The 25,654-nt window shown below is 29.8% G+C and overlaps 6 protein-coding genes across 9 annotated transcripts; 2 read left to right on the top strand and 4 right to left on the bottom strand.

The window, feature by feature from the left end:
• Window positions 1-2,061: 2,061 nt before the first annotated feature.
• LOC105247750 (chromatin-remodeling complex ATPase chain Iswi) lies at window positions 2,062-6,450 on the bottom strand. Of its 2 annotated transcripts, none has more exons than XM_011256136.3 (2): window positions 6,355-6,450; window positions 2,062-6,297 (listed from the first exon to the last, which is right to left on the bottom strand). In XM_011256136.3, the coding sequence occupies exon 2, from the start codon at window positions 6,260-6,262 to the stop codon at window positions 3,230-3,232; it is 3,033 nt and encodes a 1,010-aa protein (XP_011254438.1). In that variant the 5' UTR covers window positions 6,263-6,297; window positions 6,355-6,450; the 3' UTR covers window positions 2,062-3,229. The 2 variants fall into 2 exon arrangements, with proteins under 2 accessions (XP_011254438.1, XP_011262537.1); XM_011264235.3 differs by having other exon boundaries at window positions 2,062-6,280.
• Window positions 6,451-7,318: 868 nt separating this feature from the next.
• On the top strand, window positions 7,319-9,719 carry LOC105258645 (ropporin-1-like protein). Its single transcript, XM_011270419.3, has 5 exons — window positions 7,319-7,620; window positions 8,602-8,860; window positions 8,944-9,116; window positions 9,189-9,431; window positions 9,505-9,719. Exons 1-5 carry the CDS (start codon window positions 7,365-7,367, stop codon window positions 9,636-9,638), a joined length of 1,065 nt encoding a protein of 354 aa, XP_011268721.1. The 5' UTR covers window positions 7,319-7,364; the 3' UTR covers window positions 9,639-9,719.
• On the bottom strand, window positions 9,443-13,260 carry LOC105259355 (N-acetylglucosamine-1-phosphotransferase subunits alpha/beta). 3 transcript variants are annotated; one of them, XM_020027256.2, is made up of 8 exons: window positions 13,041-13,260; window positions 12,235-12,656; window positions 11,941-12,152; window positions 11,574-11,819; window positions 11,039-11,501; window positions 10,760-10,931; window positions 10,486-10,673; window positions 9,443-10,323 (listed from the first exon to the last, which is right to left on the bottom strand). In XM_020027256.2, the coding sequence occupies exons 1-8, from the start codon at window positions 13,191-13,193 to the stop codon at window positions 10,014-10,016; spliced, it is 2,166 nt and encodes a 721-aa protein (XP_019882815.2). In that variant the 5' UTR covers window positions 13,194-13,260; the 3' UTR covers window positions 9,443-10,013. The 3 variants fall into 3 exon arrangements, with proteins under 3 accessions (XP_019882815.2, XP_025267089.1, XP_025267090.1); XM_025411304.1 differs by having other exon boundaries at window positions 11,039-11,819; XM_025411305.1 differs by having other exon boundaries at window positions 11,039-11,819; window positions 12,235-12,670; window positions 13,041-13,118.
• A 3,081-nt stretch (window positions 13,261-16,341) lies between these two features.
• On the top strand, window positions 16,342-18,126 carry LOC112638865. The gene is made up of 3 exons (XM_025411324.1): window positions 16,342-16,796; window positions 17,690-17,810; window positions 18,074-18,126. Exons 1-3 carry the CDS (start codon window positions 16,359-16,361, stop codon window positions 18,124-18,126), a joined length of 612 nt encoding a protein of 203 aa, XP_025267109.1. The 5' UTR covers window positions 16,342-16,358.
• A 3,004-nt stretch (window positions 18,127-21,130) lies between these two features.
• Window positions 21,131-23,197, bottom strand: LOC109610308 (ATP-binding cassette sub-family A member 3-like). Its single transcript, XM_020029548.2, has 7 exons — window positions 22,981-23,197; window positions 22,723-22,826; window positions 22,492-22,635; window positions 22,103-22,250; window positions 21,815-22,025; window positions 21,540-21,756; window positions 21,131-21,358 (listed from the first exon to the last, which is right to left on the bottom strand). Exons 1-7 carry the CDS (start codon window positions 23,195-23,197, stop codon window positions 21,131-21,133), a joined length of 1,269 nt encoding a protein of 422 aa, XP_019885107.2.
• A 794-nt stretch (window positions 23,198-23,991) lies between these two features.
• On the bottom strand, window positions 23,992-25,175 carry LOC112638864. Its single transcript, XM_025411323.1, has 4 exons — window positions 25,135-25,175; window positions 24,586-24,787; window positions 24,329-24,517; window positions 23,992-24,261 (listed from the first exon to the last, which is right to left on the bottom strand). The coding sequence occupies exons 1-4, from the start codon at window positions 25,173-25,175 to the stop codon at window positions 23,992-23,994; spliced, it is 702 nt and encodes a 233-aa protein (XP_025267108.1).
• Window positions 25,176-25,654: the final 479 nt, after the last annotated feature.

Below are 25,654 nucleotides of genomic sequence, written 5' to 3'. Positions count from 1 at the left end.
TATTTGTTAAGCTTTTTTTTCTTTGCTTTAATATTAATGAACAATATAGTTGTATACTCTTTACGAATCAAAAATAACGATTTGCGTATGTATCGTTTCTTTAAAAAGATTGAAATTGACAGGAAATTTTATTTTTATAAAATAATTTGTTTAACAATTATAAATGTTTCAGGAACTTTTTGTCTTGTTTAAAAAAAATCACTATTGTATACAACCATCAATCTTTTTATCATGATTGAATTTATTTTTTAAATCTAATATATATCCAATATATGAATTTCTAATATTATGATAATTGTGCACTCACATTGTGTGAATATAAATATATTTGCCGACTAAATATACTCTATCGTCGATCCATAGATTCCAAAAATAATTTGATAAAATCGTTTCAGAAATATGGTAAATGAAAAAAAAAAGATTGATGTTACAAACAATTAGGATTATTTTAATTTTAAGCAAAATCTCCGTAATGTCCTTTAATGTAATATAAAAATAAGCACTTTGGCTATTAATTTTTAACTCATTTGATGTGAACTGTTGAAGTTGTGTGAAAGTAAAATGTAATTATATAATTATATTTGTCTTTTAATATACTATTATATATATATATATATATATATATATATATATATATATGTATGTATGTATGTATGTATACATACATATACATAGATATATCATCACATGCCTAGACAATTAATAACGTTTATAAGATCGATTCTTTCTCTTTGCCAATTGATTATCATTTACAATATAATGTATAAAACCCATATAAAATTTTCAGCAATATTTTTCTTCTTTATAACTTTCTAGATCGGGGAAGGCAAAGAAATTTTGGAAAATATATAAGCTGTGTATAATTAAGATATTGTGTTTTGTAACGGTGAATAGAACTTTGGGGCCTTAAGGTTCAAAAGAAAAATCAGATTTCCCTTTTGACTTATAAATTTACACAATGTGCGATATATTTTTCGATCTGTATTGTATGCAAAGGAAAGACATTTTATATTTGGTAAATTTTCATACATATGTTCGATTCATTAATCGATTTATAATTATTTTTCCACATTATTTGTTAACAAAAATAATATAAGTGTTTCAGCAATCCATTTTACTTCTTCCTTCTTTCTATCTTTTTAATTAATAACATAAATTATACTGACATTCTCTCATCTCATTATCTGTTTCATTTATTAATAAATATGAGATGATTATTAGATACATTAATATTTTTAATACTTATATATTCTTTGCAATACGTTCTTGCATTTACATTTAAGTCGAAGCATTACGCTTATTGCTTAGTTTTTGTGTATGTGATACGTGATAAATAAATATTCTCAAAATTAATTTCATATTTGACTCATGCATATCTCAAATATAAAGATATTTATAAAGTAATTTTGAATGCTCCAAGAATAAAACGATTTTAATAAATATATCTCATAAGAGAGAAGTATTAAAGTGAAATATGCATATGTAATATAACTAATTTAAAACTTTTTTGCTTGTAAGAGATTCATTAAGATTTATTTATTATTAATTAATTATTTATTATTAATTATAAATTTTTCTTGTTCATGTACATATATGTACTTATACATTTGTATAGTTGGATATAAAACTTCCACATCTAGATGTTTCTACATTTATCTAGTCTGTGATTTAATTGGGATCGAGCTGGGATAGAGCTGCAGTTCTGGATGATGAAATAGTAATCTTTGTTATTAAGAGAGATAGCATCTCTAAAAATATATAATGCTTAAGAATATTTTTTCAGAACAAAATTAATATTTGTGTAAATTCGAAACTAGATTTTATTAATGCTGTAAAATTATCAATAATCATGTTACGATGGGACTTTTTGATTAACAAGAGTTTTAAAGTAGCGTGTTTTTTTTATATATCACATCATTCACACAGATATAAATATATAACACAGATAGAAATATATAAGAGAAAAGATGTATTATTTATTTTTCCAGATCTGTCTCAAAATCTGCATCATCCATTTCCAAAAAGAGATGCTATTTCTCATAATGATAAAGATTACTATTTCATCATCCAGAGCTCTACCATTGCAGCTCTACGACCGCAATTAAATCACATTTCTAGATAAATGAAATCATCTAGATGTGAGTTTTACATCCAAGTATATAAATGTATAACATATAATGTATAACAATGTATACATATATGTACATGAACAAGAAAAATTTATAGTTTGAATGTTTAATAATAAATAAATCTTAATGAATCTCTTACAGGGATACAAATTTTAAATTAGTTATATTACGCATACATATTTCACTTTAATATTCTCTTTTATGAGATATAATATTTATTAAAATCGCTTTAGTTGAATCATTCACCTTATAAATTTGAGTTATACAGAAGATTAATACGATCCTTTTCTCGTATCGATGAATGTTAGTATTCATGTCAATTCAAATCTTGCATTAACTTACAGCGTTCCATTTAAACTATATCCTATTTATATATTATAATATGTACTGCGCTGTGAAATTGTAACACGCAATCATTAAATAAAAATCTTAAGGTATCATTGTGGTATAATGCAATTGGTGTCTGCAGATCCATTTAATCGAATATTATAATATACAAATATGGTAGATATGATATGATATTTCGATATATTATAATACATAGATATAGTTTATTAATGGAACTCTATAAGTTAAAACAAGATTCAAATTGACAAGAATACTAACATTTATCGAAACGAGAAAAGAATCGTATTAACGACTCTTTTACCTAGTTTTTGACAAGTCTGGAAAAATAAATAATATATCTTCTCTTACATTTCAATATCTGTGTGAATGATGATGTGATATATGAAAACACACTCACTATTTCAAATTTTTGCTAATCTATCAGAAAGTCCATCGTAATGTGGCTATTGATAATTTCGCAGCATTAATATAATCTAGTTTCGAACTTATGCGAATATCAATTACGACGAATTATAAACATTAAACGATTGAACGTGAAGCTTGATGATGTCGTTATTTAAAAATGTATCCCATTGTAATGATATATGAAATATGTAATAGGCGTCATATATATCGCTGTGAAAATTTGTAGATTTGTAAATATAGAAAAATTGTCTGGCGAATACACTGCGTGTTTCTCAACCACGTCGTAAAAAAAAAGTAGTTCCAAGAGTCTAGAGGGGGAAGATAAACTCGTCGCGCACACGAGTCGTTTATTTTTTCTTTTTTCGCGGTTTGTCCTGAGGCGCCGGCAGGTTCTCCTGTTTCCGCTTCGAGGTCGGTTTCGTCCCCAAATTGCCGCCTTTCTTTCTCCTCTCTTGTCTCTCGCGTTCCTCCAGCTCCTGATTCTCGCGCTCTATCAGAGTTATCAGGGTGTTGCAGCGACGTTGTAGCTCCAACGCCGTGCGCGACTTGACAAACCAATCGAAGCGAAATTGGGGCGCCGATCTCACCGTAGCTCGTAGCTCCTCGTACACGTTCTCCTTGTCGAAACCGAGTTTGTGTAGCATACAAACGAGAAATCTGTCCTCCTCCTCGGTATAATTCTTACCCTTGTTCGTGCCATAAGCTATCCTGAGCTGATGAAAGGGCGCGCGGTATCTGGCCATTTTGGCGTCCAAAGCCTTCTTGATGCCAGCGCGTCTCTGGATCTTGGCCTCGCCCCGCTCGATCTGCGCCATCACGCGATCTATATCCTGGAGCTCGTGGCAACGTTCCCAGAAAACGGCCGAATATTCCATTACCTCCTCCGGCGTTTTCCCCTCGACCTCCTTCGCGATGTTCTCGATATCGTCGCGACCATACTTCTCGTTCGCTTTGATGAACTGATTGAAATCCCGTTTGGTCCAGTTGGTGAAGCCTTGAAGGAGCAGTTTCTCCTTCTCGACGATCTCCTCGTCGGTGAGTGGCTGAGCGTCATCGATCTTACGCTGTTCCTCCTTCTGTATCCGGGCGGCGTCCGATCCGAGTTCGGGGTTCTTCGGGACTTTGTAGCCGACCGTCTGCCTGAAATAATAAATCTCCTGATCCAGCAGTTCGAATAATCGAGGTGGGAAAAATTGGAAATCTTGCACTATCGGTTGCTTCGGCGGCCTCGGCGCTTTCGGTGCTTTCGGTTCTGATACTCTCAATGCTTCTCTGAAATAAGCATCGACCGCGTAATTGGCTTTACGCTCGCGCTTCGGCGGCTCTATCCAATTGCCTATCCCGAGGATCTTCTGCTTCTCGCGGTAATCCTCGCCTTCGAACTGATACACGGAATCAGTGGGTGCGTCAACAGTGAAATTCCGCAAAGAGGATTCACCCAGACTCTCCAGCTTCTGCTTCATCTCCTCTGTCTTGGCTTCACCCTTTTGCAATATAGTGTCTATGTCCTCGTCGGTGATTGCGCTGTCCTTGGATGCGAACACTTCGTTCGCGCCATGCCTGATCATGTTGAGCATTTCGTCCTTATTCAATGCTGTCTGCTTGGCGTCCACCAGTCGTCCCTGCTGAATAACGAGCTTGTCCAAGCGTAGCTTTACCTCGGCCCGCTCCACGATCTTCTCCTCCACCGTGTTCTCTGTGATAAATCTGAAGACCCGTACTTGCTTCTGCTGACCTATACGATGCGCGCGGTCCATCGCTTGCAGATCCATTTGTGGATTCCAATCGGAATCGTAAATGATGACCACGTCAGCGGTTGCCAAGTTGATACCTAGGCCACCAGCGCGAGTCGACAACATGAAAATGAACTTCTCGCTGCCGGGTGCGTTGTACTCGTTGATTTGTCGCTGACGATCCTCGTGGGCGGTGTTGCCGTCTAACCGACAATACTGAAAACACCTCCAGTGACAATAGTCCTCTAGGATATCGAGCATCCTCGTCATCTGGCTGAATATCAAAACTCGGGATTCTTGCTGCTGTAATTTCGGCAATAATTTATCAAGAATGACCATTTTGCCACAGTTATAAACGAGATGCTCATCAGTAGTGTACGGTGGTCCAGGCTCAGCACCGTCAAACAAATACGGATGATTGCAGCACTTACGCAGTTGCATCAAAATGTTCTGCAACCTCATTTTCTCTATTTTTCCTGCGCCGTTCACAATATCTATGTCCTTCATCAATACTTTAGTATACCATTCTCTTTGCATTTTACTTAGACCAATGTACACTTTGATCTCTTTCTTGGGTTTGAGTCCCTTTTCCACTTCGGATTTTAAACGCCTCAAAAGGAACGGCCTAAGGACTGCGTGTAGTCTCTCGACTAAAGAATTATCGCCTAGAAAACTATTTGTATTAAACCACGAGTCAAAATCGTCCGAACTATTGAATACATCTGGCAGAAGAAAATTCAATAGGGACCACAGTTCGTGAAGATTATTTTGCAGCGGTGTGCCTGTTAATAGAAGTCGATTAGTGGTTTTGAACTCCCTGAGGATCTCTGACAGCTTGGACTTTTCGTTCTTTATTCTGTGAGCTTCATCTATCACCATATAACGCCAGTTGAACTTTTTGAACACTGATTTCTCCTTGATGACCATCTCGTAGGATGTTACACATACATCCCATTCGCCAGGCATCATTACATCTCTGATAAAGGTATTTCTAGTCTCTGCGTCTCCGATGAGACACACAGCTCTGAGGCTGGGACACCACTTCTTAAACTCATTCATCCAATTAGCCAGGGTCGATTTGGGAACGATGACGATGTGAGGACCAGGAATGTTTCGAAAGTGTTTCATGTATCCAAGAAGGGAGATGGTCTGTAATGTCTTACCCAGACCCATCTCGTCCGCCAGAATACCATTTATACCATGCTCGTAGAGCGATATCATCCAATTTAAACCGCGTATCTGATAATCGCGCAACTCTCCGGACTTGATGTAATGCGGAGAGGATTCGAAGCGCGTGGTAGGCGCCACGCTGGCGTTACTCTCAGCCAACAACTCCTCATCCTCCTCCTGTTCGGTCTTACGATGCCTGTGGTCGCCAGAGTCGGCTTTAGGTTGATTCTCCGGTTGTTGTTTCCTAGGCCTGCCGGCCTTGATCTTCAACGGGCTGCCAGCCTTGTCCTTCTGATTGTTCGTCATAAAGTGCGAAAAGATCTCGGTCTGCTTCAGCAGATAGTCGAACCGCTTGCTGCGATCCGTCTCGAGTTTTGTCTCGAAGTCACCGCCCCTCGAAGATGTGGTCTCCGCTGAGGACCCGTTCGAGTTGTCCCCGGTATCGCCGGTGTCCGCGTTCTCGTCTGCCTTAGACATCTTGCTCAGCTTGACTACCTACGATGTAGGCTCGTCTTTTGAGAAATGGAACCTTCGTCTTCGAAAATATTAGGTATCTAAGCAACTTGTACCTGAGAATCAACTTGTTGGTCTGTCTCAGTTAGATGATTCGATTGTCGACGCACCGCGTCTACAGCATCAAACACCGCCGTGGATCGCCATTTACCGCCATATTGCGCTTATTCCTCCAAAATTACTAGAGTAACTGCACTCGAATCGCGGACGTTATCAATTTGCGCAAGGTTCGCGTCCGACATATCGATTGGCTGTTGACTAGGAAGTTACTAGAGTATTGATGGGGACCCTATTTAGGTGACCAATCGAAATAAATGTTTATCCTAAACTTATTCCTTTTCATACGTAGATGTCTCTACCATCGCGACATCTGCATATTCTGTCGATATGATATATTTTCTGATCTTTGATTGATTGTCATAATATTTGATGTTGATAAATATCATTCTTTTGTGATATTAGACGTAATTTTATTTTGCAAAACCTTTATTTTTGCACAAAAAGACACTAAATAAATGTATTCTTATTTTTTAAATTCAAAATGAAGAAGTCAAATTAAACATTCATCATTTTGAATTCGCGAATATATATAGCAATTTTTACTTTTATAAATAAATTAATTTTAATAAAAAAAAATATTGTATATATTCAATATTATTATTAAATATAACAATATATGTATTTATTTTAAATAATATATAAACTTTAATTTTTCAATACACAAAATATTGTCTTCCTATATATTTTAATAGCAACTGTCGCGAGATGAATTAAAGGATGAGTCATGCAAAACCCTTACAATTTATTCCAGCTTCAAAAAAAAAAATAACATTTATTATTAATAATTTTCCAATTCGGAGTCAATCTTCTCGAAAATGAAGTAACGTATGCGAAGAAATTATTCTATACTTTTGCCCTCTTTTTTTCTTTGTAAAATAATTATAGTTGTCTTAACAATACCCTAAATATATGTATTCGCACTTTTAGCGCCAAGTCGTCATCGACGTTTCCTGGACGACCAAGGTATCGCGATGGCACAACAAAGGCATTTCGAACAACGTAAAAAATGTCTTTCGTCGAGCAGCCGTTTTTCGGACGCGAAATCGCGGTGCCAGCCAAGCTGCCGATGATCCTGAAGCAATTTTGCAAAGCCGCGATACGCACGCAGCCTCACGATCTTCTCAAGTGGTCCGGCTCGTATTTTCGCGCACTGGCTGACGGCGAAGAGCCCCCGGTCAAGTCGCGACTCGAGTACCCACCGCCGAGTACAGCCTCCGGTTTGACGTTGGGATTTCTCAGAGTACTGCTTCGACAATTTGGAAGTATGATACAAAGTGTTTGGATAATTTTATATACCGGATGTGTTTTTTTTTAATGACAGATTCTCTAATTGCTAATTTGGAGACGATTTTTCCTCGACAAAAATGTTGAAACATAATTTTTCAACCAATACTTAATTAATAATTTTTTTAAATTAATCAATAATTTTTAAGCGATCGAAAGGGAAAGTTGCTTTTTGCAAATTAAATTTTTAAATTAGAAAGATAAAAGATTAACAAAATTATATTTTTTGCTTAATTTTGGAGGTGAAATTTAATAGAAATTTAATAAAATTTTAGAGATGAAATTTAATAGAATTTTAATTTCAATTATTGAGGTGCAAAAATTGTAAATTTGCCAAAATGATGATTTTTCTTGACATTTTCGTCGAGGAAAAATTTTCAAATTTCTTTGAGAATTTGTCAAAAAAATGATTTTATTTGTCAAAAGATGGATACTTTGTATATTTTTTTCCTAATCTAAATAAAATGCTAAGAAAATAACAGATAATGCTATAAACTGTAAAAGAGGAAACTATGAGACAAAATTTTGTTTTGATGGAGATTTTTTTATTGTTAGATAAACGATACGATATTCATTTTATTTTTCTAATATGATAAATCGTCAACTTATAAAAATATATCTAGCTTACCGAAAAAGGCAATATTATGCACTATATATTTGTGTAGTATTTTTCAATCCTTTTTACAAAAACAATCAAGCGAATTAAGCGTAAAAACTCAATAATCTTTTTTTTTTAAATATTTGATATAAGTCATTATTGATCACTGCATCTTGCAGTTGAGATATACAATTGTCGTTTATAATTATAATAAAATCTTTTATTGTTTATGATATATAAATATAGGATATTTATTGATGATTATTGCTATGTAAATATATTTATTATATATATAATAAGTAAAACAATTTTAATTAATTCTCTATATAATTAAGACTCTATTAATTTTAAATTCCTTCAGATTACAACAAGACACTACCCATTGAGATAGTTTTACACCGTTGGGATTGTCTCTGCTTGGATCGTAAGGATTTTGACGCAATCGTAACAATCGGAAAATTTCAACGCACATGTCAAGTGAAAAAGTTTCTGGCTATAGCGGTGGGTCTTCTTGGAGCTAGTCTCACCGAGACAATGATCTTGATTTGTCAATTATTCACCCATGAACCGGACGGAGGATCCGCGATGATCCCGCTCACTTTATTCATGGAAACATATGAGTAAGAATTAAGCGCGCCAACTTAGTTTCTAATTTCAGCTATTAATTTAATATGCCATTGAATAATGTTCGGAACAATATTAGATATTTAGCAGGACTCATTTGTGACGGTAGCGAGAAAAGTGCACGCGATCGAGATGCGACAGAACGTAAAGACAGCTCTGTAGATCGTACCTCCATAAATAGTCAAGATACCGACATGGACATTAATTTGGATTCAGAATTAATATCCAAAGATGAGATTGTCTCATCGAAAAGTACGATTATCGACTATGATATCTTCTTTTATTTTATCATGTAATTTATTTATTAAAATCCTTTTCTTGTAGCCGATTTGTCAATAGAACCAATGGCAAATAGTTCGTTCGAGAAGGAACTTGATAACGAAGAAAAGGAAACTGATATTTCTTTGGCTAGTCGAAGAGACAATTTCATCAGCAATGATTGTTCAAAGAGTAAAAATAATACAATCGATAAGAAATTCTGTGGAATTGATAATGTTAATAGCGATGGAAGTCTAGTTTTTGAAATTGAAAAAGACGGAGAGATTACGTGTCATTTAAATGTACCAGGTAGTTTTGTGTCTTTATACATATGTGTAATGGGGCTTATCGAAGTTTGTCTTGATACGAAATCAAAATATAGGTATAGGATCTCGATTACCAGCTGAGCAAATCGCAAGTGTAGCAACGTGGATGCTCGAGTGCGCAAAACTTCAAGAAGGCATGGTGGGACCGCGAAATATTCGCCACATAAATTGTCCATCTTTACATGAATAATTATCATAGTCTTGTACATTCCATCATTTTATAACAAAGAGAATACAACTGTAACAAAAAAAGAAAAATAATGTACATAAGTATGACATGTTTGTAATCTTCAGATACATTTATTACTTGTGTATTTTTTAACATATTCTATTATAGTTTTCAGCCTTTTATTAAAATGTAATTATATAAAAAGAGTATTTATTCCATATCACAGAGAAATACAGTTATCTAGTTTTAGAAAATGTCAAATGGAAGTCCTTATCCTACAGATCTTTCTATAAATATTATTCTTTTAATTATGTTAACGTTATATATATATATCGTTATCAGTTTTCCGTTATAAAACTTTATATTCGCATATGGTTTAGATTTATTATTAATTCTTCACACAAGAAATATAGATAACTCTCGAGTTCTGCATAATCTACGTATATGATGATAGAACATGTGATAAAATGTAAGGGAAAGAAGCAATGCCACAAGGCATAATAATAAATTCCTAGCTTTTGCACGATTCGCTCGCCACTCAAGAAGCTCGTGTCTATGAGAGAAACGATTTCGATACTGCGCTGGCAATTCAAAAGTACTTCGCAACGGATATAACGAACGATAGAAATCATTCAACAAGGCACGAACGACTTCATTTTCAGAATGCCTAATAGGGTCCATATCGTCATTCAAGCAAATAAATTTTCTGAAAAAATAATTACATCATCATCATTGTTTAACAAAATCATTGTTTAACAAAATTTGTTTAACAAAATTTTAAGAAAATCATTGTTTAACAAAAATATATATATATATATATATATATATATATATATATATATATATAAACCGAGATATATATACATACTTGGGATCTCTCCGAATTTCATCCAGCAATTGTACCGTTGAAGAAACATTGCTGGTCAACATCTCAAAAATTTCATTTTTTCCAGCTTTTATTATTTCATGTGGATACCGGCTACTTTCACCGAATTTCGATTGCATTTTTCTAGACACTGATTCACAATTCAATATCAATTCTTTAGAAACTATCGGCTGCAAAAAAATAGAAAAAAATTGCAATTTTGTTTGCTGTATCACACTTAATATTGAACAATTATTTTAAAATGCTCAATATTTACGAGAGTAGAATCTAGGTATCTTTCTCCAGGTGGGACATCAATAATTTCTGATAAAACAGTGTCATGAGAACAATTTGTTATCGCATTTTCAAATTCCATGACCAAATTATAATCTAGCGGTAATGGATATAATCTTGATAAAAGCGTTCTTATCTCCCTATCTGACCAAGTTCTAGAAACATTGATTTAAATAAGTTAAATAAATAATTACTAAATAACTTAATTTACTTAACTTTAATAATTATAACTTTCTTAATTAATAACAATACTGTTTCTTACCGTGATTTGTCAGTGTCAAACATATCAAATATTTCTCCGATAGGTACTTTTCGTTTTTCACTGGACAAAAAGTAGAAGTAAGAAAATGCGAATTGCATGTCTTCGGAATCTCTCACCTTATGATTAGACGTTTTTTTAAACTCAAACTTGAATTTCTCTTGCATGTCATTTACAATCCATTTATCTATTAAATGTGGCATATGCGCTGGTACTTTTCTTCGTTCGAGACCATAAGCGACATTATATATCTTATTAACATATAATAAAGATTCCGCGTAAGTATCAAGTCCTCGTATATTGTGTTTCCATTGATTCGAATATGCGAATTTACCGAACTTAACAGAATTGTTGGATGGTGCGAGATTTATGTCATTATGGTGGCGTCTCAATTGTTCAACATGCTTAGCAGTTTTATTTAAAAGATTTCTGCGTAAAAGTTTAGAATATACAGGCTGAAGAACACCTGCAAATTTATAGATTTTTTTATCATTAGATTTTACATATACATTACTTCGCATATACAATTCCACATTACCATTATTTCTGAAATCATCAAGTGTGTCAATGGACTTAACAGTATTGAGATTATACAAAGGCAACATTTGAACTGTAGACACTGATATATCATTCCGTAATAAATCAACGACATTTTTGTCATGTAAGATATTATTTAATTCATTATTGTTCTCACGAGAATCTTCCAAATATTTGTATAAATCATCGCTTTTTTCTTTTATAGTCTCACTATCAATAGGGACAGTGGTTGTTTGACAATCTCCACCTATATTATTAATAGGACAATTATTTAGATAATATATATTATAGTTACATATACATATATATGTATATTATATTTATATATACACAACTCACACAACAATGTTATAAAATTATTTAATCACCATCAAACTCGCATAATGTAGTGTTACAAGCATGATCACAGGATCCATCGCCGACCCATGCCCATGGACATATGTCAGAGCAATCTGGAACCCACCATGCCAAGTACACTTTTTGTCCGCCTGCTTGAGTTATAAAATCTTCCGGCCATATCTCGGCACCTAACATGACATCATCGTTAAAATATAAAAACTTGTCAGAGATTCCAGGTATTCTAAAAGAATACAAAAATGTTGTTGCATATTTGTATATATTTCATTATATAATAATATGGATTCATATATATTTCCAAGCACCTATGAATATGACTTTCAATAGCGGGACTAGAAAAAGTTGGTAAATCACTTTTATTTGAAAAAATATCTTCATGACTGACTAGAGTCATCCGAGGATTATCCATATCGAGCCAACTTGGTATTTGGCCATTGGTAACGATATAAACATGCCTCACCCAGGGTGCATACATTTCCAACGATCGCAACGAATAGCGCAATTCGTCTTTATCACTAAATCTTGATGCTGCAGTGCTAAGATCCATAATGGGAACATGCTTCTGAAGATTTTCTAAAAACACTGGATCGGAACCATTTACCCATGTATAAACTACATCTATAGGGACATGTTGGCACAATTTCTTCTGGAAGGATTTTCCTAAGATATTGTCGTTGAAAGAATGAAATACTGCCTCGTATTTTTCCTTGCTCCATGTCAACCATACCTAAAGCAAGACCTCTATTCCTCAAATACTTCAATATGCAAGACATTGACATCGATTATCATTTATTATATATATGTATGCATGTGTATATGTGTATGTGTGTGTATGTGTATATATATATATATATAACATATATACTTAATATATATTATAATCCAATATAATTGTTATATATATATATATATATATAATTGTTATGTCTATATATATATATATATATATATATATATATATATATATATATATATAACAATTATATTGGATTATAATATTAAGTAACAAAAAATTTTTCAATGAACAATAACAACAAAAAACTAAACAAAAGTTTAAAATAATTTATGAATTGTACGATCATGTGCATAAAAAAATAATCATTATTCTAACCTCTCCAAAATGTACTATGCCAATGAATATGCAGGTAAATGCCACCAATATCACGAGCAGTGAATATTTATATGAAAGTAAATCGTAACACCGTCGCTGTATCAACTTCCATGTGCTCATTATATTAATAAAAATATTTGATGCAATTAACATTGCCCGAATTTGTCACCTCTCAAAACCATCTTTAGGTGATCCCTGAAAGCGACACCCTCACATGGACATGAACTACGAAGCCACAGTCCACGAATGTTCTCAGAGGGTAATATATAATGTGCACAACCTCTGGTTTTGTTCCGTGCTATGTGCACGAAATGCCTGTGTAGCACTAGTGCTACACATGGTGTATCTTAAAAAACTTCCACTAAGCAAACTAGCGTTATTCCTGATTAAAAACCGAGTCGAAAAGTCTTGAACCATTTTTTTCCATAATGCTTAAATAAAGCAGTAATTAATGAGTAAAGTCGCGCCAATAAAAAAAAAACTTACTCGTTATCAATATATGAAAATTTGGATAAGCAAAAAAATAAACTGTTTTGTGTTAATTTTTAAACAATTCATCTTTTCAAAAATCTTTTTAATATTTAAATCTGATTATTTAATGATTATTATGAAAATAATACATAAATAATAAAATTACTTACCGCATATGTGTATGTGTGTTTCGTACGTTGCCCAATGCTTTTCCAGATCTTTTTCTTTTTCTTCTATATTCTTCGCTGTTTTCTTATGACACTCATCTACGTAAATATGATTAATTACGATTAGTAGAATACGATTAATTATCATAATATAACACGTGGGACATTTTGCATGATATTCTTGATCGCGGAATAATCATATGAAATTTGCACTTTTTATTATATCATAAAAGCAACATTTATACGAGATTAAAATTAATAATATAGCAGTAACAAGTAGCACTAGTACTGTTGATGTATGTTTATAGTATATATGCATAAAATACAAATCTCATAAGATCAAAAATTAAAGCAATGAAAAATCATGATATAACTATTGTTTAATTAATAATTAATTTATACTTGCTTTTTAATCACAAGACTAATACCTGTTAATTATAATAATTAGAGAATTATGTTGCATATATTTTAGTCACGATAGGGTTGGAAAAAGAATTCGATAATATACGAAGCGTTTCGCACACCACTACTTTATTCGAGTGTTACCGTGTGAATGATGACAAGATTGTGATGTATACAATAGCGCGCTTGCTATACATTGCCAAATATGATATTATCGATAATTCTCTGCTGAAATATTTGACATATACACGCGGAATTTTAAATTATAGAGATATATTTTATTTTAAATTAATTATTAAACGATTGATGTATTACGGAATCTTTCGTTATGCTTATTTGAATTTATTCAATTGTTTTATCGTGCTTTTCCAAAGTTAAATTTTATAATATTTAGTTTTGCATTCTAAAAGACTGGCTTACAGCGAGCTAAATAGATAAATAAATAAATAAATAAATAATGTTGACAAGAAAAAGAAAACATATAAATAAATATTTTGATAATAAATTTTATAATAAATTATTATTAATTAAATTACTTATATTTTTATTTATATTATTTATAAATTTATATTATTTATATTATTTATATTATCAGAAAGAAGACTGAGAGGTGTCATAGCTTGCTTAATCTCTGAAAGCGATACTTATATTTATATATATGTGTGTAGTATCTTTTTCTTTACATTTCAACACAATCAAATAAGTAAGTTTTTTTATAGACACAAGATAATGCATATTTCACTTATACAATTTTTCTCATAATTTTTTACAATTAACTTCATCGTTTTATTATCAATTATAAATAATATAATGTCTTAGCCAATGTTACTATATATGTAAAAGGTAAACATAAAGATAAGAAATTACTGTTAGGGAATTGATGGGATACATGACTTGAATAATGTTCTTGTTTGCGATCGTTTGTGATCCTTCTCAAGAACAGCTAATCATAACAACTTTTAGTTGCCGATTTTAGTTTCAACTCTTTATATCGTGTGGCAAAAATATTAAAAGTGTCTGTAAAATTAATAGAGCAAAGTGAGTGCAACGTAAGTGAGTGCAAAATAATGTTAAATAAAATTTATAATATTAAGTATGCACAATACGAAACATTCTTTCGATTCAACAACGCAACAAAGAAATATTGGATAAATTAAAGAAAGGTCAAACCTCAAAAAAACAAATTATGAAAAAATATAAAACCTCTAAATCTACACTTCGGAGAATTAAACGTCGTAATGCAGATAAAATAAAAAAATTAGCCAAGGAAGAAATAAATTTAATAAGAAAACGCGTAAACGAAGCAAAATATAATCAATTACAAGATTCATCGTATAAGTGCTATCAAAAACGGATAAAACCGGGAGGCTTTTCCAAACCGTTTAAAGCTAAGGAAATTGAACATGAGTTTGATGGGCCATCAACAATTGATGAAGAAAAACAATTGTTGGAAAATCTAACACCTTTCAAGAGAGAGAAGCACCAAGAATCTAATTATAAATCTCGAAATTTATCTGAGAACTCGCAAAGTCTCGTGCAAGAGACTAAAACTGAACAAGAACTGGATGCTGAAAAATTTATTCAAAAATTCAACCATCAATTGGAGGAAAAAAATATTAGAAGAGATAATATTTACACTATGATCAAAATTTCTTTCAAATTTATTAGACCTTATGTTCAATATATACACCAAGCCAAAAACAAAATTCATGTAAAAAAATTAAAAAAGAATCGTCTATTTATTATGTTTTGTACAAATGCTACAGGTAGTCATAAATTATCACCGTTTTATATTTATGAACATGAAGATAAAGAAACTACACAATTTTTGAAGAACAAGAAGAGTATCGTTTTTACGTCAAAAGAAAATACGTCAAAAAATGATAAAATTTTCGCAAATTGGTATAATAATAACTTCATGAAATTAGTGAAAAAACATCAAAAGAAAACAAATGCAAGTGGCAAAGTGCTTTTGCTTGTCGAAAAATGTAAAACGTTTATTCTCCCAGAAGATGCCATGCAAAATGATAACTTCGAAATACTGTTTTTTCCATTTGGCACATCTCAAATTTTTCAACCATTGAAGTTATTGAATATGAGACAAAAAATAAGACAAAAATTTGATCATTTTGATACATACTACAGTATAGAATTTTTCATTAAAGAGATTCGCAAGTTATGGGCGAACATCTCCTCTGCGTATATAGAATATGTATGGAAAAAACTTTTAAAATCAGATTCTCTCATAAAAGAAAATGCAATATTTTTGGTTGAACAAATGTCGAAATTAGATAAAAATGTAATAGAGGAAGACACCGTTTCCAGAAATTCATCAGCAGGTCGAGACGACAAATTGGACTCTTTATTTTCCAAAGTTGAACAAGATTGTTTATCAGTTTTTCGCAAAACAGAAAATACAACATCAACATGTATGGTAAAACAGAAGTCGAAATTAACTAAAAGTGCACTCGAAGAACATAATAATATCGCTCTCAAAGAAACACCAACAGAAGTAAACGAAAATATACAATTTTTATTTTCCAAACTTATCTGTGCTTCCGAACTTTTATGTTCTTCCAAAACAGAAAATGCAACGTCAACATGGATGGTTAAACAGACATCGGAATTAATTAAAAATGTAACAGGAGAAGATACTGCTTTCAAAGAAACACCAACAGAAATAGAAATGGAAATAAAAGAACCACAACAGAATACTGTAAGTGTTAAAAATATTATTTTTCTTAAAAATTTCGTCATTTTAAATAAATTCGTTTAACATTATCTTTTCGTACATTTATGACCTATGTTCATATGAATCGTTTAAATATTATATCGATAAATGTCTCCAGCACCCTCACTTTTTCTCTCTTTCTCTTTCTATTGTATTATTATGACAATATTTATAAAATTAAATATAGTTTTTTTTTAATGTATTTTTTTTATATGTATCTGAGATATTGCTTGAAAACTTAATGCTTTCACATCATATATAAATATAATTGACATGATCTGATTGAATGTCAGATAAAGCTAAGAATCAAATTTCAATTTCTTGAAACGCAGAAGCAATACATGTATTATTCAGGGATCTTGAATTAATATATTTATTTTTCTGACAAAATATCTCGAATCTTAAATTCAATCATTTTGTGTAACATTGATTTAATAATTGTTTTTCTATAAAAATAGATAAAATTCATGCTTTACAATACTTTAATTATATATATAGTGTCCACAATATTTTAATTGTAAAAAGAAATTTGTCTAGACATATTTGTTATCGACATTGTTGTCGATTTATTTCTATTATTTACATAATCGCTTTAAATTATTATTTTTAACACTTTTAAATTTTTATATTATTATCGAGACACAATATATATACTACAATATATATATACTTCAAGAATATTAAAAATTCTTCGTTTTTCAATCATTATATAATTTGTTTATGAAGAGCATGTATTATCTAGTTTCAATTTATAAATGCAACTGTGTATTTTGCGAGGCAAGAACAACGCAAACGATTAGACGATCTTTATTTCATGCATGATCTTATATTATTATTATTTAATTACAGTTGTACAATATATACTTTTTGTTTCGTAGGAAATTAAGTTGGACAAATTCACAAAACGTATTCTGCAGCATCTTAAATTAAGAAATGTACTTCGGACAGCGGTACATGATGTTATGATTGACAACAGATCTATATCAGACGTAGCAGGAAGTTATAAACTTAATATCGAAATATTACAATTAAAAATAGATATTTTAAAAAACAGAAGAAAATATCTTCAAAGAAAAATAAAATATGAGGCAGCAATAAAAGATATTATAGCTGAAAAAAGAAGCAAACTTGAAGCTGTAAGACATTACGGAATTTGCCAGAAGACTTTAGATAGAGAAATAGCACGTCGCAAACATCGGGGGAAAAAATACAAATTTGACAGAAAAGTTATGTCTGTAAGTGAAGTAGATTTTACATTTCAGCAAGAGCAATTATTATTAAAATCCTTAGAGATTTGGATAAATCTTCAAGATAAACGAATGTGTAATTCAATTTGTGTCTTGAAATATCTCTCTATACTTGCTTACGAATTCGTTAAAGAAAATAATATCCGATATCCAGAAGATTGGGATGTACATAAAAGAGCAGATATATTTTGGTTGCGAGAATTTGAAATGAGATACAGTAACGATATTCTTATTCTTTTGTATCATTGTATTTATAAAAGAGATTCAAAGAAAAAAATAAGTGACAAACAACAACTTTTACATTTGTTTGATAAAAACATGTCAAATATAATTTTTGAAACAATTTAACGTTCTAGAACTAACAAATTTTAGCTTGCTTCAAAATCGCATCTTGTATAAAATATTGAAAAAATAGTCTCGAGAGATAACATTAACAACTATTTTTAAAAATTATTATTATGAATTTAAACGGTTTTTGAATAAGAAGTAATTTAAGGAGAACCCATACTTTTATAAATGACTACCTACATTTTATAAATAATTAGCCTATATAATTCTAAAATTTTTTACGAATTAAAAGAAAATGCCGTAAAAAGAATCAAAAACACTATTAAGAAAAAGTTATATTAATGCTATATTATATTTATATTTTATTAACTGTATATAATATCAGATTTAAAGTAATTAAACAAAATAATAAAAGCTATTTTAAATATTAGAAAATATTTTTTATTGTATTTTTGCTTTTGTTTTTGTTATTTTTTTATAGCATTTTCAATAAAATAATTAAATTTATTTAGAGAGTTTGCAGAATATTATTAATTTGCATTAATTCGCGCGTATGATTGGTGAACACAAACAGCAGAATATATTTATTGCTTTTTAACAATAATTGTTAAAAATATGTTTGTTTTTTTATTTATAAATACATCTTTAAATATTACAAGAAATATGTAATATAAAATACAGAAAAAGGGGTATGAAAAAGAACGAGAAGAAAGTGGAAAGTAGAAGAAAAAGAAAATTATTTCTAATTGACAAATAAATTCTTATTTTATGTTAACTTTATTTTTTAATCTTGTATATGTTATTTGTCTCTTTCTATAATTTAAAATATTTTTTTCTTTCTTTTTTTCTCTCTGTTTTATTTTACATATCTTGCATATAATATTTAATTAATCAATTGTGTTATCTTATACGCAATATATGTGAATGCATTGTTTCTATAGATAAAAATCGAATAAATTATAGTTCGTCAATCACAATTTTCGTAATGCTTGAGAACATAAACTAAGTTTAAGTTAACGATCGCTATTTTTAATGGCATGAAAGAAAGAACTTCATACATTAACATGTTTACATATTTAAAAATGTGTCTGTTCTTCTCATATTTTGTCTATCTTTATTATCACATTAACTACGTTCTTTGAATACGAATAAATAATATTTACTTATTTATGAAAAATTTTTACTCGATTAATATTGTAATTACTTAAAATTTTTATTTTTGCATAATTACAATGATTGTAATATAATAAAAGCCTCAGGGTAACTTCGACAAAACTCTTATTAATTTTTCAAGTACATCTCTGCTTAAAATTATTAATACAAAAAGGATTATTGTTTTGTTTTGTAGACATTTTTGAATTATAGCGACGTTTTTTATTTCGCAAAATTAACCATCAATTAAATTAATCAAAGTTTAGTCGAAGCAATTTTTGTACCGGTAAAATAAGATTTTAAATTTAATAAATCAATATTTTACAACACATCTTTTTCAATATATATGTGATATTATGTTTTAGGTTATACATATATTATATAAACACAATATACGTGACATTTGTTGAATAATAGATTTCTCTCATTTGTAGAAAATGTAATACCAAAATATCGATGTTATTATAGTTTTTGAATATTCTGGCACATTGTTGTATAACAGAGAAAATTTTAAATAACCATCTCTATTTTCGATATTAATTACTTTTTTGTACATACTGTTATTAAAATTGCTTGCTCTTTCATGCGATTTAATCTTTGAAAACATTGTGTTCATACTCCATATCTGTATATATATATATATATATATATATATATATATATATATATATATATGTGTATATAAAATATTATATATATAATATGAACATATATATATATATATATATATATATATATATAATATATGTATATATAAAATTAACTGTAGAATTTATTAACGTATCGAAAGAATAATATAAAATGTATCACAAATGTAATAAAGATAAAATATTTACATTAATATATTTTATTATGTTTATTATGTTTATTAAATATATATTTAATAATTTTTGTTTTATATAATTGTTTGTTATAAATATGTTCCAAATATTAAAATGCTACGAGAGAGTATTATTTAAAAACTTGCTACAATTATTAGGATTAAGAAAATATTTTGAAGAAAATCTTATGCTTATGAAATTTACGATAGCCTTGGAGATATATAAATATGTAAAATATATTTGAGAAAAGTAATATTTTTATTTGAATATAGTATATATTTTTGTGTGTAAACAGGTAGTATATAAGTCGAAAATTGAAATCTTATTTATGGATTACTGATAAAAATAATAACAATTTCTATCTCTACAACAAACTTTTTTTATTTGAAATAGAATATTATATTACTGTATCGTGCGCGTAAGAAACAATTATAAAATGTATTTGTAGTCATAATTGATGTATGAATTAAAATTTAAGGCAGAAAAAAATCAAAGCCTCCTTTGAATATTAAATAAAGGTCCCCAACACCAATGTTATATCATAAATAAAATTTAAATTTAAAATTATTTAGTATTTATTTGCATATACTATATAAACATTATTTTTATATGTTTATAATTAACGTATTATAAATATTAATAATATTATTAATAGATATCAATATTAATAGAATTAATAAGAATTTTATAATTTATGTGTTACAATCGTGTCAGATGAACTTAACATGTGTTGCTATTATTAACTTTAAGTAACATTATATTTAATGAAATTTATATCTAATATTACTAAACATATATATATGGTTTTCACTTATACTTGATATATATTACGGATAATCCAAGAATAAAGACGTTCATAAAATGTTAATTTTATGCTAGGTTTTCTCTGCTTCTTCGCTAAAGTTAAAAGTACTTCATCCATGGATGGTTGAGTAACAGAGAAGTCTGTGAACCACACATATCTTTGTCGTAACTTTTCAAGCTTATCAAATACATAACTGTGCAAAATATCACTCTCCAACTCATATTTAAGAACACCCTGTTAGAAAATATTTAATTTATCTTTTTATAAATCTTTTCTAGCCTGGATCTTATCAATCCAGTAAAGTCATCCAAATACGTTTAACTAATTTAAATTATTTAATATTTTTATGTGTAATGTTATATTATAATAATCTTTTTTGTAAAGATGTCAAAAAGTAAAGTTATATGTTACTTACCAAATAACTATCTTTAAATTTTATTGCGGGGAAAGTTTCATCAATAATAGTTTTTATTTTCTCGAGGTTTGCAAGCTGATACCCCTGTACTACTTTGATATTTAATATAAAATTGCGACCATGTTTTGCTTTTAATTGCTCGCAAGATCCAATTACGGTAAACTGGCCGTTAACCAAGATTCCTACGCGCAGACACATTGCTTCTGCTTCCGACATACTAGAAATCGACAAAGTCCATTTAACACAAATTTTAATCGTTATTTTATTTGTCTAACCTGTGCGTAGTAATTAATACAGATCTCCCCATTTCCCGTATTTGACGTAAAATTTCGCAGATAGCATGTCTAGTCATTATATCGATTCCAGTGGTAGGTTCATCCATAAATACCATTGGTAGATCGCCAATTAAACTTTGCAATACGCAAAGTTTCCTTTGAATTCCCCAAGGACAGTGGGCGATTTTTAAATTCTCGAAGTCTAACATATCTAAGGATTTTATTTTATTAATGTATTTAATTAAGAATGCTTAAATCCCATAAAATTTTATGTTTCATTTTTTATACCTAATACATCTAGCCACTTGTTTACTTCGTCGTTAATGCATTCGTATGGAACACCACGAAGTGCCGCATGAAGTTGTAAATATTGTCTCCCCGTCATAAAATCGCTTAGTCCGTTAATTTGTGGACAGTATCCTATCATACCTATAAACTTGACAATATTTTTTATGTAAGGAAATATAAGAGATTAATAACCATAAAATAATTTGCAAAATACAATAAAAAGATCTATAAAAGTTTAGACATAAAAAATTTAAAAACGTTACTTATTAATTCATATTATCGCATTAAATATATTTAATATATTTAAGAATATTTTATTTTATTTATAATCATTTTATATATTTTGATTATAAGAGAAAAAGACATAATATATTTGATAATATACTCACTTTTTCTTGATTTCTTGTAAATTCATATCCGTATATTACTGCTTTTCCGGCCGATATTTTTGTTTGTCCCGTTAACATTTTGTATATTGTTGATTTTCCTGCCCCATTAAATCCCAACAAACCGAAACATTCCTGTTTATAGATCTAAGCGAAGAATATTTATTTAATATTGTGTATAATATACATTAGAAAAAAATATATAAGAAAATACTTTAATTAAAACTTATTTACGTTAAAATTTACTCCTTGAACTACCGCATTCCCAGAATATTCTTTTGTTAAATCTTGAACAACTAGGGCAACTTGTGGTGGAAATAATTTTGTTTCTTCATAATCTGAATGAAAAGAAAAAGACAATTTTTCTGATCAAGACAAAAATATTATTTTCATAATAAAACAAATCTATGCATTTTAAGTTTATAATTTTTTGCACGTAAGTAATATATAAATTTAAATAAGTTTTTTAAATTATGCTTCATGTGTTTTTACGTTTTATATATTCATCGACTCGCTTCTTTTCCTCTATAACTTCAGACACAATATTATCGTTTTGCATAGAAGGTACAGAATAACTATACCACTTTCTGCGATTTTTTTCGTCAAAAATCTCTAGCAATATATAAAGAGCAAACATTTGGGATATCATTAAAAGTATGTCGTCTGTGACCGAATGATAATATTCAGCGCCAGATTGTTTGATCAGCATTACATTCAATTGCTTGGAGCAAAATTTATCATTGCAAGTTTCTAAAATTTTAAATTTAAGTTTAGTTCAAATCATAATTCAAATTTTATTCAAATGTGTAATTTCGAGGATAGACTTACGACAGCAAGGATCTTCAATGTAAAATTCCGTATCGCATGCATTGGAATAACTGCACTGTCTGTTATATAAATTTAATATGACATAATTGCTTAAAGCGCAAGCTAAAACATATGGTGGAAATATATGTACAAGAGCCTCAAATATATATTTTCCAGTGCTGTTTAGTACGCGAAACATTAATGGAAAAACGATAGAACTGTTTACCAATAATACTGCAAAATATATTTTATACTTAAATTGTTATGATAAAACTTTATTATTATTAAGTCATTAATAACAAAACATAATAACAAATCATTATTATTTGTTATTAAATTACTGACCAACTATGATGTTAATCAATATTACAACCAGATAGACTTTTTCTGGTTTCCTCGTGAAAAGTTGTATGCAATAATTTAATGGGATGGCACAGCCTCCATAACATAAGAATATTATTAAAATTTGGACTGAAATATTAATTTATTACAATGTATATGTTATTTATTTGCATATTTCCAATTCTTTAATTATATTTCAAACTCAAATTTATATGGGAATTCTAATTTATATAGGAATAACACATAAATTAATAGCATTTTTACTTTAATTTCTATTTCAAATTTATGTAGGAATTCTAATTTATATAGGAATAACACATAAATAGCATTTTTACTTTAATGTCTAATTATCATTTAATTCTGCACAGCAGGATGATAGGCGATTAAAATTGCAATTCCAAGAAATATTATGGAGAACGTGTACAATAGAAAATCAATGATATACATCGAGATCCAATAAATTCGCGTAGACACGCCGACCGTATTGGTCTGCAGCATCTTCGAGAGCGTATTTCGCTCCCGTATCCCCATATCGATAGACGGTAGGAGAAGAAACAAAGTCATTATTATAGCGGCATTCTCCCAATTCCGGATACTGCGTGGGTGGACTAATAAATGCTGCCACTGTTAACATCGTATTTTGTCTTATATATGCATATAAAGAGAGTAAAGGATCAAAATTCCATATTACCTGTCCCGGGTGTATTAATGGTCGACTCGTCAATTTGATCCAACAATCTGAGCCACAATGGTAGCGCAGCAACGCATTATGTAGTAAATTTAATGCAATTGGGCCACTGTATATTGCGGTAGATGAATACATAAGTTGTACACGTCCATCTGCGTATATGTCGATAGACATCACATAACGATCCCTAAACTATTATGAAATATTAATAGCCAAATTTGGCTAATAAACGCGGAAATTTACGCGGATATTTGCAGTACCTCTATCGAATGTAAATTAGGATGAATCATAATATCTGTGGCTGGGATGTTTTTGGAGACATGATAATTGTGCCTTTCGCTATATGCTTGACCAGTAGTGTACAATGTGACAAGAAAGTCTCTTGCGATTTTCTCATCGGCCGCATAGTATAATACATGAAGGTTGTTATCCATATAATTCGTTAAATTTATAACATTTTCGCTATAATTATAAATAATTAAAATAATTAAGTAACTGTGTTTATTAATTTTTTTAGAACACATCTTTTCTATGCAAGTAAAAAGTGTTTCTTATAAAATATTTTTATTATATATAATATTTACTACATGTATTTATTACTATATGTATTTATATTTTATGTATCATGAAAAGATGAATCAATATTTCTTGCAAATAATAATTTTTTACCAATATAAAATATATTGATTATTTGATGAAAAAAAAATGTATAATATATGAAGATAAAATATCAAAAATCTTTAAATTTTTACATATGAAAAGAAATCGTCTCTTTTTCTGTCGATTTAAAACAAGCAAGATTAACTTACGTCGTGTCAAAAAGCGTAAAAGCGCTCAATTCGCCAATCATAGTGGTCAGAATGAGCGTAACAATCGCCAAAGTTATCTAAAATAATTCTAAAATAATTATATTTATCGAGAAATATATATTTTTTTCATAATAGACAGTATTTCATGATAAAAAGAGTTTACCGAAAATATATATATTTTCCAGGAGGAAATAATGTGTAATAATTTCTTGTAGAACATTGCAAGAATTTGTTGTCGCCATAAAGTGTTACCGGTTAATCGCTCCCATGGTTTAGCTGATAATTAAATTATAAATAAATTTAGAGAGAAAGATTAGTTGAGAATAATATTCAACAATACATATTAATTATTTGTCTAAACTATAAATATAGAAATATTAAAATGAAGAGATAAATTTTAATTTTTAACACACACACACACATACATTTTTATTTATCATTTTGCAATTTTTTCGAAATAATGTCCAAATTTTACCCATTTGTAATAAATGTCGTCGTCTCTGTTGCACAATGAGTTCAT

This window comes from Camponotus floridanus, unplaced genomic scaffold (assembly GCF_003227725.1).
Source record: "Camponotus floridanus strain SB8 unplaced genomic scaffold, Cflo_v7.5 scaffold39, whole genome shotgun sequence".
Taxonomy (NCBI): domain Eukaryota; kingdom Metazoa; phylum Arthropoda; class Insecta; order Hymenoptera; family Formicidae; genus Camponotus; species Camponotus floridanus.
Note: the sequence above shows the minus strand (reverse complement) of the source record. Positions and strands in the feature narration are given on the sequence as shown.

What these genes read in the sequence shown, in the direction of transcription:
- LOC109610308 (XM_020029548.2), bottom strand. Translation starts at nt 23,197, where the DNA reads ATGCTGATCAAACAATCTGGCGCTGAATATTATCATTCGGTCACAGAC. An exon ending in AGTCGATGAATATATAAAAC is followed by an intron (nt 22,827 to 22,980) that starts GTAAAAACACAT and finishes CTTTTCATTCAG; the next exon opens with ATTATGAAGAAACAAAATTA. An exon ending in TTACAAGAAATCAAGAAAAA is followed by an intron (nt 22,251 to 22,491) that starts GTGAGTATATTA and finishes AATATTGTCAAG; the next exon opens with TTTATAGGTATGATAGGATA.
- LOC105247750 (XM_011256136.3), bottom strand. Translation starts at nt 6,262, where the DNA reads ATGTCTAAGGCAGACGAGAACGCGGACACCGGCGATACCGGGGACAAC.
- LOC112638865 (XM_025411324.1), top strand. Translation starts at nt 16,359, where the DNA reads ATGTCGAAATTAGATAAAAATGTAATAGAGGAAGACACCGTTTCCAGA. An exon ending in AAGAACCACAACAGAATACT is followed by an intron (nt 16,797 to 17,689) that starts GTAAGTGTTAAA and finishes TTTGTTTCGTAG; the next exon opens with GAAATTAAGTTGGACAAATT. An exon ending in TATATCAGACGTAGCAGGAA is followed by an intron (nt 17,811 to 18,073) that starts GTTATAAACTTA and finishes TTTACATTTCAG; the next exon opens with CAAGAGCAATTATTATTAAA.
- LOC105258645 (XM_011270419.3), top strand. Translation starts at nt 7,365, where the DNA reads ATGTCTTTCGTCGAGCAGCCGTTTTTCGGACGCGAAATCGCGGTGCCA. An exon ending in ACTGCTTCGACAATTTGGAA is followed by an intron (nt 7,621 to 8,601) that starts GTATGATACAAA and finishes AAATTCCTTCAG; the next exon opens with ATTACAACAAGACACTACCC. An exon ending in GTGTCATTTAAATGTACCAG is followed by an intron (nt 9,432 to 9,504) that starts GTAGTTTTGTGT and finishes ATCAAAATATAG; the next exon opens with GTATAGGATCTCGATTACCA.
- LOC112638864 (XM_025411323.1), bottom strand. Translation starts at nt 25,175, where the DNA reads ATGATTGGCGAATTGAGCGCTTTTACGCTTTTTGACACGAC. An exon ending in TTTACGCTTTTTGACACGAC is followed by an intron (nt 24,788 to 25,134) that starts GTAAGTTAATCT and finishes TTATAATTATAG; the next exon opens with CGAAAATGTTATAAATTTAA. An exon ending in CTAATTTACATTCGATAGAG is followed by an intron (nt 24,518 to 24,585) that starts GTACTGCAAATA and finishes ATTTCATAATAG; the next exon opens with TTTAGGGATCGTTATGTGAT.
- LOC105259355 (XM_025411304.1), bottom strand. Translation starts at nt 13,193, where the DNA reads ATGTTAATTGCATCAAATATTTTTATTAATATAATGAGCACATGGAAG. An exon ending in ATTGAAAGTCATATTCATAG is followed by an intron (nt 12,153 to 12,234) that starts GTGCTTGGAAAT and finishes GTATTCTTTTAG; the next exon opens with AATACCTGGAATCTCTGACA. An exon ending in GAAATTCGGAGAGATCCCAA is followed by an intron (nt 10,324 to 10,485) that starts GTATGTATATAT and finishes TTATTTTTTCAG; the next exon opens with AAAATTTATTTGCTTGAATG.